Source organism: Megalobrama amblycephala, linkage group LG20 (genome assembly GCF_018812025.1).
Source record: "Megalobrama amblycephala isolate DHTTF-2021 linkage group LG20, ASM1881202v1, whole genome shotgun sequence".
In the NCBI taxonomy this organism is placed as follows: domain Eukaryota; kingdom Metazoa; phylum Chordata; class Actinopteri; order Cypriniformes; family Xenocyprididae; genus Megalobrama; species Megalobrama amblycephala.
This window is the reverse complement of record NC_063063.1, coordinates 31929080-31949555: the sequence shown is the minus strand read 5'-3', so window position 1 is coordinate 31949555 and position 20476 is coordinate 31929080. Positions and strand designations below refer to the sequence as shown.

The 20476-nt window shown below is 37.5% G+C and overlaps 1 protein-coding gene across 2 annotated transcripts in view; it reads left to right on the top strand.

Annotated features, from left to right (window-relative positions):
- The window catches only part of vclb (vinculin b), a 41511-nt gene that overhangs the window by 3762 nt on the left and 17273 nt on the right, over positions 1-20476 (top strand). For both annotated transcript variants that reach the window (XM_048170088.1, XM_048170089.1), the window contains exons 2-6: positions 11885-11955; positions 15384-15534; positions 15631-15739; positions 16189-16311; positions 18159-18319. In XM_048170088.1, the coding sequence (XP_048026045.1) occupies positions 11885-11955; positions 15384-15534; positions 15631-15739; positions 16189-16311; positions 18159-18319 (615 nt within the window). The remainder of the gene's footprint in view (positions 1-11884; positions 11956-15383; positions 15535-15630; positions 15740-16188; positions 16312-18158; positions 18320-20476) is intronic.

Genomic DNA, 20476 nt, shown 5'->3' with positions numbered 1-20476 from the left:
TTGCTGGGCTTTTGGACTTTCTACATTTGGGAAGGGACAGTCTGCTTGGCATATAAGAGCTCAGAGCGCTTGATGATAGAAATTGTTTTGATCTTGAATGAACTAGTGAATTATTCATCATGTCTCTCCAGTTTAGACCGCAGAGAGACTCTTCATACTTGCTGATTCATGTAATTTTTTCCTTGGACATATTTTGAGTTCATTTTAAACAAGCAATACAATCATTTTTAAACACTAGTTGAGTTAAATAAAATTACCCAGCAGGTTGGGTCAAACATTTAACCCAACCGCTGGGTTTGTACATTTTCAACCCAACTTGGGTTGTTTTTCACCCAGCATTTTCCTAGTTTAGGATGCCTGAAAATGGTGCTTTCACGTTGCTGTTTTCTAGTGTTTTGTAAGAATGCTTCCACTCATATTTTGCGGTCAGTGTTGGGAATGTGAGGAGTTCGCAGGAGCGGCTCTGTGTTTTATTTAGGATCTCCGTCTTGAGGCAGAAGGGTCAGACGTGGGGTGAACATTTTTCAAGACCACACAGATGAAAGCCTCCACCCATCACTACAAGAGAAGCGTTTGTTATCAGAACTGAGAGAAATACGGCTTTATTAGGCAATACTGCTGCTGCAGAAGGTCATGAACTCCTTTGCTTCTTATTTTAGGAGATTTCTTGTGGATGAAAGAATGGGAGATAGGAGTTGTATTTATTTCCTTTCCATTTGCACTTGTTCCAGACTTAAAGGCATGGACTTTCAGATGAAAGATCAGCTGTTTAATCTCAGCGCAGATCTTAGGTTTGATTTGTTTCCTAGAGGGCTTTTGCAGGAAGTTGCTTTAGACCGAAATATGATCTTTCACAGCATCAGCTCAGTATCACATCTACCGCACGACTCGTGTAAATCATCAGCTAATTGTAAAGACACTACAGGTGAATATGGTAAAACTAATCGATATCATCATACTTACCCAGTTGTTTGATTACATTAAGAATTGCATATAAATTTGCATACATTTTTTCATAAAAGTTTTCTTTTGAAAAATTGAATTAAATATGCACAATTTTGCATACATTTCCAGGACAGAATTGTTTATACAATTCCTTGTATAAACAATCCCCTCTGTAAAAACCTTCATAATATAAATATGAATTAAACGTTTGGTGTATGTAAAGCTGCTGAAGCAGAGATTTCTGAATTTTTTTTTTTTTTTTTGAAGATATGTATTATAATTTAAATCTACAGACACAAATAGGACCTTTTATGCCCTAAGATGTAAAAAATGCAAAATAAGTCTTTGGTTTCCCCAGCCTGTGTTTAAGTTTCAGCTCAAAATACCCCACAGATATTTTTTATAGCATGTTAAAATTCACACTTTTTGGGTGTGAGCAAAAATGAGCAGTTTTTGTGTGTGTCCCTTTAAATGCAAATGAGCTGCTGCTCCCGGCCCCCTTTCAAGCTGAGGGCGGAGCTTCAAGAGCTCATGCTCTGGCACACCGGTGGCAACAACAAAACAGGGCAATCTCACGCACTGAAAATGTCAGAAACTGTCAGTAGCAGCGTTCAGCTTTTGTGTGTTTCAGAATTAACCTTGAAAATACCCCCGTTTGTGAAGCAGTCCGGCACAAAATGATTGGCGCAAACATATAAGGTTCATAATTCCTGTTTCATTTTGTCAACATATTAGAGTTTTTTTTAAGATCTCATTTTAAATCAGAAAATACTATCAACAGCCAGAAAAAAAAAGATTTGTCATGTTTTTATGAATAACTTGTATAAAAAATCAGGCAAATGATATATAAACAAACCCCTCTGTAAAACCTTCATAATATAAATAGGAATTAAACTGTAACGTTTGCTGTTTGTAAAGCTGCTGAAGTGGAGATTTTTTTTTCTTTGAAGATACAGTATGTATTATATTGAATCTAAAAACACAAATAGATAAAGTGCAATAAAATGAACATTTAAAGGGGACCTTTGTGCCCTAAGATGTAATATAAGTCTCTGGTGTCCCCAGCCTGTGTTTGTTAAGTTTCAGCTCAAAATACCCCACAGATATTTTTTATAGCATGTTAAAATTCACACTTTTTGGTGTGAGCAAAAAAGCTGTCCCTTCAAATGATAATATAAAATGCTCTGGAATTACAACTCACGCACTGAAAATGCTGTCAAGTGGAGATTTTTTTTTTCTTTGAAGAACGGTATGTATTATAATTGAAATCTAAAAATCCCTCTGTAAAAACCTTCATAATATAAATAGGAATTAAACTGTAACGTTTGCTGTTTGTAAAGCTGCTGAAGTGGAGATTTTTTTTTTGAAGATACAGTATGTATTATAATTGAAATCTATAAACACAAATAGAAAAAGTGCAATAAAATGAACATTTAAAGGGGACCTTTTGTGTCCTAAGATGTAATATAAGTCTCTGGTGTCCCCAGCCTGTGTTTAAGTTTCAGCTCAAAATACCCCACAGATATTTTTTATAGCATGTTAAAATTCACACTTTTTGGGTGTGAGCAAAAATGAGCAGTTTTTGTGTGTGTCCCTTTACATGCAAATGAGCTGCTGCTCCCGGCCCCCTTTCAAGCTGAGGGCGGAGCTTCAAGAGCTCATGCTCTGGCATACCAGTGGAAACAACAAAACAGTACAATCTCACGCACTGAAAATGTCAGAAATTGTCAGTGCTGGCGTTCAGCTTTGTGTGTTTCAGAATTAACCTTGAAAATACCCTCATTTGTGAAGCAGTCCAGCACAAAATGATTGCCGCAAACATATAAGGTTCATAATTCCTGTTTCATTTTGTTTTCCTGTTTCATTTCAGTTTTTTTTAAGATCTCTTTTTAAATCAGAAAATACTGTCAACAGCCAGAAAAAAAAGATTTGTCATGTTTTTAGGAATAACTTGTATAAAATCAGGCAAATGATATATAAACAAAACCCTCTGTAAAAACCTTCATAATATAAATAGGAATTAAACTGTAACGTTTGCTGTTTGTAAAGCTGCTGAAGTGGAGATTATTTTTTTTGAAGATACGGTATGTATTATAATTGAAATCTAAAAACACAAATAGATAAAGTGCAATAAAATGAACATTTAAAGGGGACCTTTTGTGCCCTAAGATGTAATATAAGTCTCTGGTGTCCCCAGCCTGTGTTTGTTAAGTTTCAGCTCAAAATACCCCACAGATATTTTTTGTAGCATGTTAAAATTCACACTTTTTGGGTGTGAGCAAAAATGAGCAGTTTTTGTGTGTGTCCCTTTAAATGCAAATGAGCTGCTGCTCCCGGCCCCCTTTCAAGCTGAGGGCGGAGCTTCAAGAGCTCATGCTCTGGCACACCGGTGGCAACAACAAAACAGGACAATCTCACGCACTGAAAATGTCAGAAAGTGTCAGTAGCAGCGTTCAGCTTTGTGTGTTTCAGAATTAACCTTGAAAATACCCTCATTTGTGAAGCAGTCCAGCACAAAATGATTGCCGCAAACATTTAAGGTTCATAATTCCTGTTTCATTTTGTTTTCCTGTTTCATTTCAGTTTTTTTTAAGATCTCTTTTTAAATCAGAAAATACTGTCAACAGCCAGAAAAAAAAGATTTGTCATGTTTTTAGGAATAACTTGTATAAAATCAGGCAAATGATATATAAACAAATCCCTCTGTAAAAACCTTCATAATATAAATAGGAATTAAACTGTAACGTTTGCTGTATGTAAAGCTGCTGAAGTTGAGATTTTTTTTTTGAAGATACGGTATGTATTATAATTGAAATCTATAAACACAAATAGAAAAAGTGCAATAAAATGAACACTTAAAGGGGACCTTTTGTGTCCTAAGATGTAATATAAGTCTCTGGTGTCCCCAGCCTGTGTCTGTGAAGTTTAAGTTCAAAATACCCACAGATCATTTTTTATAGCATGTTAAAATTCACACTTTTTGGGTGTGAGCAAAAATGAGCAGTTTTTGTGTGTGTCCCTTTAAATGCAAATGAGCTGCTGCTCCCGGCCCCCTTTCAAGCTGAGGGCGGAGCTTCAAGAGCTCATGCTCTGGCACACCGGTGGCAACAACAAAACAGGGCAATCTCACGCACTGAAAATGTCAGAAAGTGTCAGTAGCAGCGTTCAGCTTTGTGTGTTTCAGAATTAACCTTGAAAAGACCCTTGTTTGTGAAGCAGTCTGATTGGCTCAAACATGTAAGACTTTACCGATTTTCTCCGGGACAATTTGCATTAATCAAAGTCTTATTTTCTAAGAGAGTTTCTAAGTAATAGTTTCAAGACATCCAAAATTAAGCGATTACTTACTGAATGTTCAAAATATCATCATCAGATGGGACATTTGGGAAATCTTTACTCTCTCCAAATTGTCTTTGAAATGATCTGAGGAAGTTTCCCCTGTGGGTTTCTTCAGATCATGTCCTCAAACTAATGGATGGAGGGGGATGGTGCGCTCTGGACGAGGAAACTCGGCACGTCCGGAAGCTTTGGCTTTGTCTCTGGATTATAATGTTCCAGCAGATGTTCTGGTAAGAGAGACGGACTGAGAGAAAAGAAGGGTTTTATTCACTAATTCCTCAGGAAGGACTGTGAAGTTGATTGTTGTTTGCAGTGGTTACAGCAGATATATGTCTCTCTCATTCACCCGGTGCACACAGAAGGGAACGTTTATCATCAGCCTGTTGCCGGGGAAAGCAGTTTAATTACACGCTGAGATAATGTGTTCCTAAATAACCCTTCAGGAGGAACGTCAGCCTTGGAAACTTGGTGTCTGCAGAGCTTCATTCATGCAGAATTTAGTTGAAATATCAATCACATGGAGTGTTGTTGGGTTGTTTGCGTGCCAGATATTTTATTGCTTTTGTGGACGGAAAGTTAGTGAGGATTTGGCTGTGGTTTATGAGGTTAATTAAAAGGGTTTATAAACCCTGTAGAGAGTGAAATGGTTGGATTAGGGTCAGGATTGATTGTCTTATGCTTAGTGGTTCAATGGATCATAAAACTCACAGTTTGAATCATATTATGTTTTTTTTTTCAGATTAGCAAAAAATGCAACTTTTCTTTCAGTTTATTACTTAAAGCACACTTGAAGTACTTCAATACTGATTTCTTGAGAAAGATATTATATTGGATCCGTGCATTCAGTTTTAAAGTGCTATCATTGATGCTAATCAAACAACAAAACACAGTTTAACAAAGATTAATCTATATTTAGAGGGGTCCTTGATTATGATTTCACTTTTTTAACTTTAGTTAGTGTGTAATGTTGCTGTTTGAGCATAAACAACATCTGCAAAGTTACGACACTCAAAGTTCAATGCAAAGGAGATATTTTCTTTTACTGAAATCGCTTTTTAAGGACTACAACGAGCTTCTTCCTGGGTTGGTGACATCACAAACCTCAATTTACATAAACCCCGCCCCTGAGAACACTCAACAAAGGGGGCGGGGCCATGTTGGGCTGCTTTAGAGAAGAGGAAGAGTTGTTGTAGTAAATGCCGTCATTTTACGCCGGATTGCTTCACAAATGAGGGTCAGTTCAACACAAAAGATGAACATGATCTAGTGGATGAGTTGAATCAACTCCACAGCAACTACATCAATTTATCCACTAACCATTCAGAAACGTCTAAAAGTTGTAACTTCTTCCTGAGTCTCTCCATCAGTGTCGACTCCGGTTTGAACAATGTAAGACTGAACACTGTCGTCATTTTGGCTGCGTGAGATTCTCCAGCTTTGTTGTTGTTGAGCTGTTAAAGCTCCGCCCTCTTCTGGAAAGGGGGCGGGAGCAGCAGCTCATTTGCATTTAAAGGGACACACACAAAAACGGTGTGTTTTTGCTCACAAATAGAGGCAAATTTGACAAGCTATAATAAATGATCTGTGGGGGATTTTGAGCTGAAACTCCACAGACACATTCTGGGGACTTATATTACATCTTGTGAAAGAGGCATAACAGGAGTTCATCCCTATTAACGTAGCGTCTTATATCGCATTGCATGCTGTTTTTTAGCGTCCCACTACAAACATTGACTTTTTAGTCAAAAAGTCATTCATTCATTGGTTGATTTTGAAAATTTGAATTTTTCGACATCCCTAATCAATAAATGTTCAATATATGATTGCATCAACACAACCCAACTTACTGTTCGCATCCAAAGTTGCAAATTTAACGTATGCAAAAAATTGGATATTGAATAAAGCATCTCATGTGTTCAAGAAAACTAAATCATCACTTCCTAGAAAATTGGTGCAAAATATCAGTAATTAAAATGGAAGTTGCTGCAATCGCACTGCTTTTTTTTGTTGTTTTTTTCCTCCATCATAAATGAGTTGCGTCATGTGATCTTAAGTTCGGATGCTGGTGTTTGGGAGCACAATCGTGTGAGACGAGTTAAACCGACAGACTTTGACTCGGGCGTTTCAGAATCACCAAACCTGATGCTGCGATGCGACTGGTCCGCTGGTGAATCCAGTTATCCAATCACAGCCTCTGCTGAGGCAAAGTCAGTTGCGGATTGAGGGATTTATTCGGTATATTGTAGTTTATGCATGTTTTTTTATTGAATGCATAGCACTAATTTAATTTGAAGTGACATTTCTGCAATTTTCCAAGAGTTTTCACTAGCCTCTTTTTACTCTCTTACTCTATTTTGCTGGTATTCAGTGCTGTGATAACTCAACTCGGTTTTCAAATAAGATGATTGTGGATGATTGTCTTATTTAATCGAGTTGAGCACAAGAGCTCTTAAACTCTATAGAGCATTGAGACGCGGGTACAAAGAAGCGTCTGTTAGCCGAACCCGAGCAGATTGTCAGCGGCGGCGAGCAGAGCTTCCTCACATTCAGCGTTCAGATCTCTCCATGAACTCTTTCATCAGCGGCTGTAAAGGAGTTGTGAATGCTGAAGTGTTGTAATGAGGGTTAAAGGAAGTGACTTCATCAATGAGTGATGTATCAGCCTGAGTGCTTCTCAAAACCTGTGGTTGTTTGGTGTATTAAGAGATCCTTGAGGCCTAGTTGACCCAGAAGTGAAAATTTTATCATTTACTCCCTCTCAAAATGACTTTCCTTCTTCAGTGGAACACAAAAGAGGATGTTTTAATTGTCATAATGAGGAATGAGGCTGTGGAGTTTCAAGAATGACGGAAAAAAGCACCATGAAAGTAGTTCATATGAATCATTCACTATATTTTGAGTCATGCGATTGCTTTGTTTGTACACCAAAGATAAAAAAAAGTCAAGTAATACATTGAATTAGCTGTGAAACTGTTGAAGTAGAAAGACTGAAATGGTGTTTTCTTGTGAAATCGTCATGTTTGAATTGAACATTAGTGCGAGCGAGGTTCATAAGCTGCGTCAAATTTCATGGAAGAAATATTTAAAATTTTGGCCTGTTGACTTGGAATATAGCAGAAATAAGTCATATGAACTGCATTTATACTTGTTTGTTTTAATGCATTTAATTTACCATATTTTTTCCAGAATAAAAGCCTTTTTTATCTTCTGAAACGTGTTGTGATTTATAATGCAATTATTGTCGATGAGAGATGTACGTGAGCGCAAGTTTTCAACATATTTTGGGTTCATTTTAAGCAAACAATACAGTAACTTTTAAATGATAGTTGAGTTAAATAAAACTACCCAGCAGGTTGGGCAAACATTTAACCCAATCGCTGGGATTGTCCATTTGCAACCCAACTTGGGTTGTTTTTAACCCAGCATTTTTTTAGAGTGTAGGATTTGTGACTAAACCTGTTCTTACCTGTCTAAAGGGAAAGGTGTAACCTGACAGCAGCATTTGTGTGTGTGTGTGTGTGTGTGTGTGTGTGTGTGTGTGTGTGTGTGTGTGTGTGTGTGTGTTAACCCTCTGGAGTCTGAGGCTGATTTGGGGCCTGGAGAAGTTTTGATGCCCTGAATTTGTGCTTTTTTCGTGTTCATAAACATATTAATGACACAAGTGTCATTACACTTATCAGCACAAACTAGGCTACCATAATATGTGAGGAACATGTTGTACATGTTTGTGTTTTTGAAGGATAACGTTTATGCGTGGTTACTGAAAAAACAAAAAACTTAAGTCACTGATATAAGGCCAATAAAAGTATATTAAATCTGTGTTCACAAACTTTTGGGTATTGAAGTTGTAGACAAGTTTTTGCTTCAAAATTATGTAAAAATATGTTGACTACTCTTTCATTTATAACAATATACTGATTTAGTTTTTTAAGACACTTTTTGCCAAGAAACACGGTATGCGAGGAGGCGTGAATCTCCATGAATAATGGCTCATTCTCACCTGTGAAGACAAAAGAATTGAATAGTAATGACCTGAAAAACTTGCATATTAATAGGCATTTCAGTCAGGTAGGCTGTGAAAAAAAACTTCTGTGATGTCTCAAGCTCATCATGGTATATGAAACATACAGAAAAATTTTATTACAATATAAAATAATGGTTTATATTATACTTTAAAATATAATGTATTTCTGTGATGCAAAGAGTCTGAATATAGGCTTTTAGTTTAAAAGCATGCACATTTGGAGAAATATAGGATTCTCATATGTTTATGTCAATTTTCTATACAGAGGAGTTATTTTTTATTTAATATTCATTGTTATTACTATGAGCGCTGGTGTTTGCAATTCATACTGCAGCCGGAGGGCGCTCTGTGCATTTTAGTCCACAAATTCACCTAAGAAGAAGACGATATTCCATGAATGGTGTTTACCAATTCATACTACAGCCGGAGGGCGCTAAAGAAACAAAAACTCACTTAAAACTTATCAATAGAAGAAAACAAACAGGAATTTACTGCATGTCTTCCAGAGATCGCTAACCATGGCTTTTTCATCCAGATAAACAATTTTCAAGGCAATAAATACACGATTGAGATGATGAATGCATGTGTTGTCTCTGAATTTGCCTGTGAATAGCGCTGGCTCCGTGGGTGTGGCCGCATTAGTGGGTAATGAGCTGAATCACGGACTTCTGACATGGCTCTCTTTTCATACAGATTACATAAACACAGAATGTTTGTTTTCGATTTGACTTGCACGATTTAAAACCTGACATTTCAACGTTTTGTTAGACATAAGTATGAATTTTTTGTGATTAGTATTCACTAAGTTACACTTCATTTTGTGTGAACTATCAGATTGACTTCGTCAGAGGGAGTGAGAGTCACGCATCATGTGTTTTCTTTATTTTACAAAAAGCACAACATTTTGTTTTTACTCTGAGTGTATACAAATAAAAGGAGATATTCTATGTTTCATTTGTGTATTACTTATGTTTCTATGACAAAAAATGACGGAGTATTTTAAGTCTGTTTTGCTGCAATGTGAAAAAAAACCTGCAAAACGCGCCGGCGCGTTTTTAGACCTCAGAGTGTTAAGCACAAATGGCTGGAATGTCTGTAGTGTCACTGCCAGGCAGTTTCTATTTTAGCTGAGCAGCTCATACTAGTAGAACATACTGCTCTCTTTTGTGAGGAAACAGACAGAGAGTGAGTGGAAAAAAACAGAGGAATGTGCTTTGAATCTGATCTGACATCATCCGCTGCTGCTGCTGATTCGTCCGAACATGAATCCTGCGCTTGATTGCTGAGGCAAACATTACTATTACTGTATTGTGCATGTTCAGGGTTAGTGATTTGAATAAACCTCCTAGAGGATTAGTTCACTTCAGAATTAAAATTTCCTGATAATTTACTCACCCACATGTCATCCAAGATGTTCATGTCTTTCTTTCTTCAGTCGAAAAGAAATGAAGGTTTTTGAGGAAAACATTCCAGGATTTTTCTCCATATAGTGGACTTCACTGGGGTTTAACGGGTTGAAGGTCCAAATCTCAGCTTCAAAGAGCTCTACATGATCCCAGACGAGGAATAAGAGTCTTATCTAGAGAAACCATCGGCCATTTTCTAATAAAAAATAAAAATTTATATGCTTTTTAACCACAAATGCTCATCTTGCACTGCTCTTCCGCAACGCATGACGTAATCATGTTGGAAAGGTCACGGAAGTACCGATCCAGTGTTTACAAAGCGAACATTCAAAGACTAACTCAAACGGCCTTTACAAAAAAGGTAAAACAACGATGTCAGATGATTTTGAACATGGAAGAGAAAATTAGTTTTTCGCCCTACTGCGGTACTTCCACCTACGTCACGTGTGACCTTTCCAACATGATTACGTCATGCATGGACCAGTGCAAGACAAGCATTTGTGGTTAAAAAGCATATAATTTTTATTTATTTTAGAAAATGAGTGATGGTTTCTCTAGATAAGACTCTTATTCCTCGTCTGGGATCATGTAGAGCTCTTTGAAGCTGCACTGAAACTGACATTTGGACCTTCAACCCGTTGAACCCCAGTGAAGTCCACTATATGGAGAACAATCCAATAAAAAAACGTTTTCTTTCCAACTGAAGAAAGAAAGACATAAACATCCTGGATGACATGGGGGTGAGTAAATTATCAGGAAATTTGAAATAGTAAACTAATCCTTTAAGTATTAAACCTGATTTGTGCAGCAGACATGCATGATTCCTTAAACTGTGTAATTGACTTAAACTGAAAGAGGGAAATGAGGCATATTTACAGACCAGAATATCACAGAAACTTATTTCACTTCAGATTTGCATCACATTACAGAAGTAAAACGCCTTGTGCTGTTTCTAGTTTACTTTTAATATGCTGCAAATAATACAGAGTTGCATAACATCAGTGAGCTAATTTTGGAAGAAAAAGACGTTGAACGTGGCTTTGAGTTTTGTAAGTGAGATCACATTGCCAACCGCCGATGCTGGAGAGGAACCAAACATGAAGTCATCTGGATGACAGCAGACCTGTTCGGTGCGTGTCTGTCATTATCTGGAATAAATACTGACTCATAAGAGTGGGCTGTTGAAATGAGCCAGAGTTAGTGGTCACGTCTGACTCGCGTCGCAGAGTTTCATGAGCTGGGTTTGTCTCTTAAGTTGTGTCTTTTGCGTTGGGAATTAAGTACTTTAAAAATACTGCAACCAAATGATTTTCATGATCTTTCGAATCAAAGTTCGCTCAAAAATCGCTTTTTAACGACTGGTAGGGACTACAACGAGCTTCTTCCCGGGTTGGTGACATCACTAAACCTAAAATTTACATAAACCCCGCCCCCCGAGAACGTGCAAAAAAAGGGGGCGGGGCCATGTTGGGCTGCTTTAGAGAAGAGGAAGAGTTGTTGTAGTAGAGTGTTGTTGTCATGCCGTCATTTTACGCCGGACTGCTTCACAAACGAGGGTCAATTCAACACAAAAGATGAACATGACGGCACATGCTAGTGGATGAGTTGAATCAACTCCACAGCAACTACATCAATTTATCCACTAACCGTTCAGAAACGCCTAAAAGTTGTAACTTCTTCCTGAGTCTCTCCATCAGTGTCGACTCCGGTTTGAACAATGTAAGGCTGAACACCGTCGTCATTTTGGCTGCGTGAGATTCTCCAGCTTTGTTGTTGTTGAGCTGTTAAAGCTCCACCCTCTTCTGGAAAGGGGGCGGGGAACAGCAGCTCATTTGCATTTAAAGGGACACACACAAAAACGGCGTGTTTTTGCTCACACCCAAATATTTGACAAGCTCTAATAAATGATCTGTGGGGGATTTTGAGCTGAAACTTCACAGACACATTCTGGAGAAACTTATATTACATCTTGAGAAAGGGGCATTATAGGTCCTCTTTAAATTATGGCATGTAGTTACGTTTTTGTTGTAATGAATTCATGCATTCTGGAAAGTAAATTTAGTGCTGTTCCATTTCAGATGATCTTCATGTTTGAGAGTATGTTGTGATTTGTGCCGTATGGTTTATACATGTATTTACTAAGTGTGTTTTGGGTGTATGTTCACTGCAGGTGGGCAAAGAGACGGTTCAGACCACCGAGGATGCCATCATGAGGAGAGACATGCCTCCTGCCTTTATCAAGTAAGAGACTGTGTGTGTGTGTTTGTTTGCTGAGAGAGGAAGTGCTCTAATGCAGGTGTGTTGACTAATAAATCAGGTGCAGACATGCTGGAGCAGCTGCGCTCATGAGCAAACACAACTTCACCTCCTGAGAGGATCACTGGAGCTCTTTCACATGTTATTGCCTCAGAACGCACACAAAACCTTGAGTTATGGAAAATAGATCATTTGTTATTGTTGTTCACACTGAAATCGTTTTACACCCACAAGAGTTGGCGACTTGAGGTGAAATCCGCAACATGCAACAAAGTATCAGTCTGATGATGCATATCTCTGCTCTCATTGGTTGGCCCTGCAGCTCATTTGCATAACAATTTTACTCAACTTAAAGGCATAATTCACACACAAATGCCACGAACCATGACGTTCCAAACCCGTACGACACAAAATGAGTCTTTTATAAAAAGGACAAAAAGCACAATAAAAATATCCTTCCAGAAATAGCCATATTTAACAAACAGCAGATTAGAACTCACAATTCAACCTCAACCTCAAACCCTGCTCCATAAGTACTGGTTCACAGAGGGTTTGAGTTTGTTGTTGCTCAACTAAAAGCCCACAAATATGCTGTTTTCATGGGTCATTGTCAGCCGTTTAGTGTTTACTCAGATGTTGAGTCGTTCTTGTTGTAATCAAACTTGATTTATTTACAATAATGATCCCTTCTACAAGTCCAAAAGGCTTTAGCTTTTAACAAAGATGGAGACGAGATGTTCCTGTGCAGCTGCATCGATCCTGAAGCTCCTGTGAGTCACACATGAATTCATTCTGCTGTGCTCAGGGAGAACGTATGGATTACTGGAAACACTGACACACACATAATGAACAACCTGCTGTATGTTTCCTCTCTAAATATAGTTTCTGTTCGTGTGTGGCCTGATGCATTAATGCTGATTAACATTCACATGCATTACTGGAGCCTTCACATCTCCCTGCCGCACACACACACACACACACATTTGTGACCTTGCTGTCCTGTAACTCATGCACACACACACACACACACACAGCTGCAGTCTGTCACAGAGAAATATGACACCAGTCTCCATCCTGCAACTACAACAAAACCCTCCTGATGACAGTCGGACACAGATGAATAAGGACGTGTGTGTCTGTGTGTGTGTGTGTGTCTGTGTGTGTCTGTGTGTGTCTGTGTGTGTCTGTGTGTGTCTGCGTGTGTGTGTCTGTGTGTGTCTAATAAATCACTACTGTGTGATTTAGGGATGCTGAGCTGTGAATGGAAACGCATCCATGTGGGACAGATAGTGTTGGGCAGTAATTAACTAAAAATAAATACAATAAAGTATCATAACAAATGTAAACATCCAGAACATCCAACAAATGTAAACAAGTTACGACATCTAATGCAACAAAGCTACGCATTGTAATGCAACAAAGTTACGATATCTAATGCTACAAAGTAATGCTACAAAGTTACAATATCTAATGCTACAAAGTAATGCAACAAAGTTACGATATCTAATGCTACAAAGCTACAATATCTAATGCTACAAAGTTACAATATCTAATGCTACAAAGTAATGCTACAAAGTTACAATATCTAATGCTACAAAGTAATGCAACAAAGTTACGATATCTAATGCAACAAAGTTACGATATCTAATGCTACAAAGCTACGCATTGTAATGCAACAAAGTTACAATATCTAATGCTACAAAGTAATGCAACAAAGTTACGATATCTAATGCAACAAAGTTACGATATCTAATGCTACAAAGTTAAGATATCTAATGCTACAAAGTAATGCAACAAAGTTACGATATCTAATGCTACAAAGTTAAGATATCTAATGCTACAAAGTTAAGATATCTAATGCTACAAAGTTAAGATATCTAATGCTACAAAGTAATGCAACAAAGTTACGATATCTAATGCTACAAAGTTACGCATTGTAATGCAACAAAGTTACGCATTGTAATGCAACAAAGTTACGATATCTAATGCAACAAAGTTACGCATTCTAATGCAACAAAGATACGCATTCTAATGCAACAAAATTGACATCTAATGCAACAAAGTTACAATATCTAATGCTACAAAGTTACGCATTCTAATGCAACAAAGTTACGCATTCTAATGCAACAAAGTTACGCATTCTAATGCAACAAAGTTACGCATTCTAATGCAACAAAGTTACGCATTCTAATGCAACAAAATTGACATCTAATGCAACAAAGTTACGATATCTAATGCTACAAAGTTACGCATTGTAATGCAACAAAGTTACGATATCTAATGCAACAAAGTTACAATATCTAATGCTACAAAATTACGCATTGTAATGCAACAAAGTTACGATATCTAATGCTACAAAGTTACGCATTGTAATGCAACAAAGTTACGATATCTAATGCAACAAATATATGATATCTAATGGTACAAAATGATGCATTGTAATGTAACAAAGTTACGATATCTAATGCAACAAAGTTACGATATCTAATGCAACAAAGTTACAATATCTAATGCAACAAAGTTACAATATCTAATGCTACAAAATTACGCATTGTAATGCAACAAAGTTACGATATCTAATGCAACAAAGTTACAATATCTAATGCAACAAAGTTACAATATCTAATGCTACAAAGTTACGCATTGTAATGCAACAAAGTTACGATATCTAATGCAACAAAGTTACAATATCTAATGCTACAAAATTACGCATTGTAATGCAACAAAGTTACGATATCTAATGCTACAAAGTTACGCATTGTAATGCAACAAAGTTACGATATCTAATGCAACAAATATATGATATCTAATGGTACAAAATGATGCATTGTAATGTAACAAAGTTACGATATCTAATGCAACAAAGTTACGATATCTAATGCAACAAAGTTACAATATCTAATGCAACAAAGTTACAATATCTAATGCTACAAAATTACGCATTGTAATGCAACAAAGTTACGATATCTAATGCAACAAAGTTACGCATTCTAATGCAACAAAATTGACATCTAATGCAACAAAGTTAAGATATATAATGCTACAACGTTACGATATCTAATGCAACAAAGTTACAATATCTAATGCGACAAAGTTATGATATCTAATAAATAATAAGTGAATAAATTACACTTTACTATATATTCACATAGAAAACAGCTATTTTCAATTTACTGTATTTCTGATCATATAAATTGAGCCTTGGAGAGCAAAAGGGACCCACACTATTTTTTGGAACAGCTGTGTAAATTGCTAAAAACAAAAATGAATCATTCTTTTGTGGTGCAGCCAATATAATGTTGGCAGTGCAAATAACCGGCTTGCAGAAAAAAAAAATCCTTATTGTTGAGATCTGAGTGTGAGAAAGGCAGTAACTTACAATCTGTCTCTCTGTGTTGTGTTGTTCTCTGTAGGGTTGAGAATGCATGCACTAAACTGGTGCAGGCCGCTCAGATGTTGAAGGCCGACCCGTATTCTGTCCAAGCCAGAGATTATCTGATCGACGGTTCCCGCGGGATCCTCTCCGGCACCTCTGACCTGCTGCTGACGTTTGATGAGGCCGAGGCACGATGCATTTAATACAGTTTAATGGATTATTCCTCTGCGTTTGAGTTTGTGCATCGGTACTGACAGAATCTCTGCTCTCTTTCCTGATCTCAGGTCCGTAAAATCATCCGTGTGTGTAAAGGGATTCTGGAGTATCTGACAGTCGCTGAGGTGGTGGAGTCGATGGAAGATCTGATTACTTACACCAAGAACCTGGGACCAGGTCAGGATAGAAGTTATTTTAAAGGGGACCTATTTTGCCCCTTTTACCAGGTGTAAAATTAGTCCCCAGAATGTGTCTGTGAAGTTTCAGCTCAAAATACCCCACAGATCATTTATTATAGCATGTTGTAATTGCTTATTTTTCAGTGGAAGGAAAAACATGCTGTTTTTGTGCATGATATACACAAGGCCGAAGGCCGAAAGTCGAAAGTTTGTGCCAGTCTGTAGATTTTGGGCAGTCGGAGTTGACAGATTTAACAGAAAATCACATAATGCATGATGGGTGCAGACTCTGATTCCATCCAATCTGAAGATATCAAAACATGTTTGATATTTTGAGCCGATTTTAGAACACATATCTGTTCAGATTTTAAAAGTCGTGTAGTGTATTCCAGGTTAATCAGTCCCAGTTTACCAGATGAAAGCGTCACTGTATTTTTGCTTCCACAGGCATGACAAAGATGGCCAAGATGATTGACGAGCGACAGCAGGAGTTAACTCATCAGGAGCACAGAGTCATGCTGGTCAACTCCATGAACACCGTGAAGGAGCTGCTGCCCGTTCTCATCTCAGGTCTGACCTCTGACCTCGTTAAGCTACAGCTCTTCCAATACCTCACACTTCACTATTAATTACTGTCAGTTTAAAATGCTCTTATTAGTGTGACAGTTATCAACATTAGTGATGTTAGTCGAACGCTTTTAATGCATTAGAAGTGCACAATATACAGTACTGTTCAAAAGTTTAGAGTTTGTCGAATTAGTTGCATTATATGGATTTAATCTGTTGAAAATAAATAATCAGTAATATTTTGCCTTGTCTGCTATTGTTTTCTTGCAAATGAATGAATTTATAAATTAAATTCATAAATTCTGACTTTTTATCTCGCAATTCTGACTTTATAATTTGCAATTCCGACTTTATAACTCGCAATTCCGACTTTATAACACACTATTCCGACTTTATAACACGCAATTCTGACTTTATAATTCACAATTCCGACTTTATAACTTGCAATTCCAACTTCATAACACGCAATTCTGACTTTATAACTCGCGATTCCAACTTTATATAACGTGCGATTCCGACTTTGTATCTCGCGATTCCGACTTTATATAACGTGCGATTCCGACTTTACAACTCGCAATTCTGACTTTTTAACTCACGATTCCGACTTTATAACTCGCGATTCCGACTTTATATCTCTCGATTCCGACTTTATAACATGCGATTCCGACTTTATAACATGCGATTCCAGCTTTACAACTCGCGATTCCGACTTTGTATCTCGCGATTCCGACTTTATAACATGCGATTCCGACTTTATAACATGCGATTCCGACTTTACAACTCGCAATTCTGACTTTATAACTCACGATTGCGACTTTATAACTCGCAATTCTGACTTTATAACTCGCAATTCCGACTTTACAACTCGCAATTCCGACTTTACATCTCGCAATTCCGACTTTATAACACGCAATTCTGACTTTATAATTCACGATTCCGACTTTATAACTTGCAATTCCGACTTCATAACACGCAATTCTGACTTTATAACTCGCGATTCCAACTTTATAACTCGCGATTCCAACTTTATAACATGCGATTCCGACTTTGTATCTCGCAATTACGACTTTATATAACGTGCGATTCCGACTTTATAACACGCGATTCCGACTTTATCTCTCGATTCCGACTTTATAACATGCGATTCCGACTTTATAACATGCGATTCCAACTTTACAACTCGCAATTCTGACTTTATAACTCACGATTCCGACTTTATAACTCGCGATTCCGACTTTGTATCTCGCGATTCCGACTTTATAACATGCGATTCTGACTTTATAACATGCGATTCCGACTTTACAACTCGCAATTCTGACTTTATAACTCACGATTCCGACTTTATAACTCGCGATTCCGACTTTATATCTTGCGATTCCAACTCGCAATTCTGACTTTATAACTCGCAATTCCGACTTTATATCTCGCGATTCTGACTTTATAACATGCGATTCCGACTTTACAACTCGCAATTCCGACTTTATATCTCGCGATTCTGACTTTATAACACGCGATTCCGACTTTGTATCTCGCAATTCCGACTTTATAACATGCGATTCCGACTTTACAACTCGCAATTCTGACTTTATAACTCACAATTCCGACTTTATAACACGCAATTCCGACTTTATAACTTTATTACTTTACATTTTATTATTTCACTATTTTTACTGAATTTTTGATCAAATACACGCACAAGAGGCCTCTATTTCAAAAACTAAATATTCTTACCGACCCCAAAATTTTGAACGATATTGTATCAGCAAATCAAACTTGAATGAGAGTTTGCAGTAGATGTGTATTTTATTGCTGTGAATCTCACTGTATCTGACGGCGTTTATCTCACGCAGGCATTAAGATCTTCGTAACGACCAGGACGTCTCAGGGGAAAGGTGTGGAGGAGGCGCTGAAGAACAGGAACTTCACCGTAGAGAAGATGAGCACAGAGATCAATGAGATCATCCGCGTGCTGCAGCTCACGTCCTGGGACGAGGACGCCTGGGCCAATAAGGTGTGTGAGAGGGCGAAGGTCGCTGTGTCTTCATGTGCACGCCTCACACATGCACAGATTTACTGTCTGCTCACACGTGTGCATGGATCTTTGCCATTATATTATTTATCATGCATATTACATCACACACATGCATGCACATGCATTCTAGTGTTCTAAACATGAAAGATTTGACAAGAATTTTAAATTGAAGGGTGAAATGTGTAAATACAGATATGCGTGTGTGTGTGTTGCATTGTACTTTGTGTGTTTTGAGCTGGTTTTCTGGCTGAAGATTTTGGCTGGAATGGGCATGTGCAAACAATAACAAACGTTCATAAATCAACTGGACTCAAAGTTTCAGAAGTCCATGGACTAAAAATAAATTTGTTGCCTCAAACATGTATCTAAAAGGGTTTTTGCTTGCATGTTCTTGAGAGAGGATAAAGGATACGGATTAACTGTGTTTGGATTGAACGTAGAAACCTGGTGAGCTTTTTCAGAGCTGCAGACACTGAATTGCATGCATGAAAATATCAGCATATCACACTTTTAAAAGCTTCTCAGATCTGTGAATCAATCTCACAAAAACAATCCACACCAAAATCCAAAGATATAATATTTGTCTAAGGAATATCAAGAAATATCAAGATTTTATGCTTTTTTTTGACAATTATTTTTATGACAATTTTGTATATTTGTCTGGACATTTTAGTTTTGAGTTTTTTTTTTTTTTGCAATTAGTGGTTCTTGCCTAACAACCGCATAGTAAACCCCCTAGCAACCACCTAGAATACCCTAGCAACCGCCTTGTAATGCCATAGCAACCACCCAGAATACCTTAGCATCCACCTAGCAACACCCTAGCATCCACCCAGGTTACCATAGCAACCACCTAGCAACACTCTAGCAACCACCTAGGATATCCTAGCAATCACCCAGAACACCCTAGCTACTGCCTAGCAACACCGTAGCGGCAACCCAGAACACCTTAGCAACTTCCTAGCAACACATGTTTATTTTATGATTTTGGATGTACAGCACTTCTGTTGTTTTAAATGTGCTCTAAAAATAAACTTTACTTTGATGTTGACATTGACATTAGCAACTGCCTAGCAACACCCAAGCAACCACCCGGAAGACCCTAGCAACCACCTAGCAACACGTTTATTTTATGATTTTGGATGTACAGCAAATTAGTCAACTTCTGTTGTTTTAAATGTGCTCTAGAAATAAACTTGAATTTTGATATTAGCAACCACCTAGCAACCGCCTAGCAACCACCCAGAACACCCTAACAACTCCCTAGAAACCACTCAGAACAACCTAGCAGCCACCTAAAAACACCCTAGCAACCAGGTGGCGAGTTTTGCCACTGCAAGCACCACTCATATTTTCTTCATGAAATGTACATTCTAGTTATAATTTACAATACAGTATTTTTTTAAATCTTTGTTAATGTTACTTAATTAAAAAACTACAATAGTTCATCTTAGTTCACAGTGTACTGTAAACTAATGTTAACAGATGCAACTTTTGATTTTAAAAATGTATTAGTAGGCTAAATGAAATTAACATTTAATAAATGCTGTGGAAGTATTATTCATTGATAGTTCATGTTAACTAATGCAACCTTTTTGTAAAGTATAATTTCTATAATAATATATAATTATTTTACATTAAAGTTAACGTGATTTGCATTGCACAATATTTAGGGGAAATACGTTAAATTGTCATGAAAATAATGTCACAATGCTAAAAATATTAACAGTCCTAATATAGTCTTCAGAATAATATTTATAATTTTGTGGATGAAATACTGATGTTTTGTGGGATTCATTCCTGTGTTTTGGGGAAGTGAGTGTTTCTGGGAAGGCTGAAGCTTTCAGATGTGGGTTTTGTGAGAACTAGGCTTGTGGTTGTGGATTTTCGGTGTTTTTATTTGTTTGTTTTTCATCTCTTCTCACTCGTTCTTGTTAAAAGTTGTGTTTTGTTTCTCCTCTCTTGGTTTGTTTTCCTCCCGCTGTAGAAGGTAAGATCTGTGCGCATGCTCTCTCGCCGTGTGTTAGCAGGTGTCGCTCGGCCTCGCTTACATGTGATGAGATTCAGAGTGAAGTGACGTCCCGTCGCTCGTGTGTGATGCTAACGGAATGGAGCTGCGCTCGAAGGGAAATACGA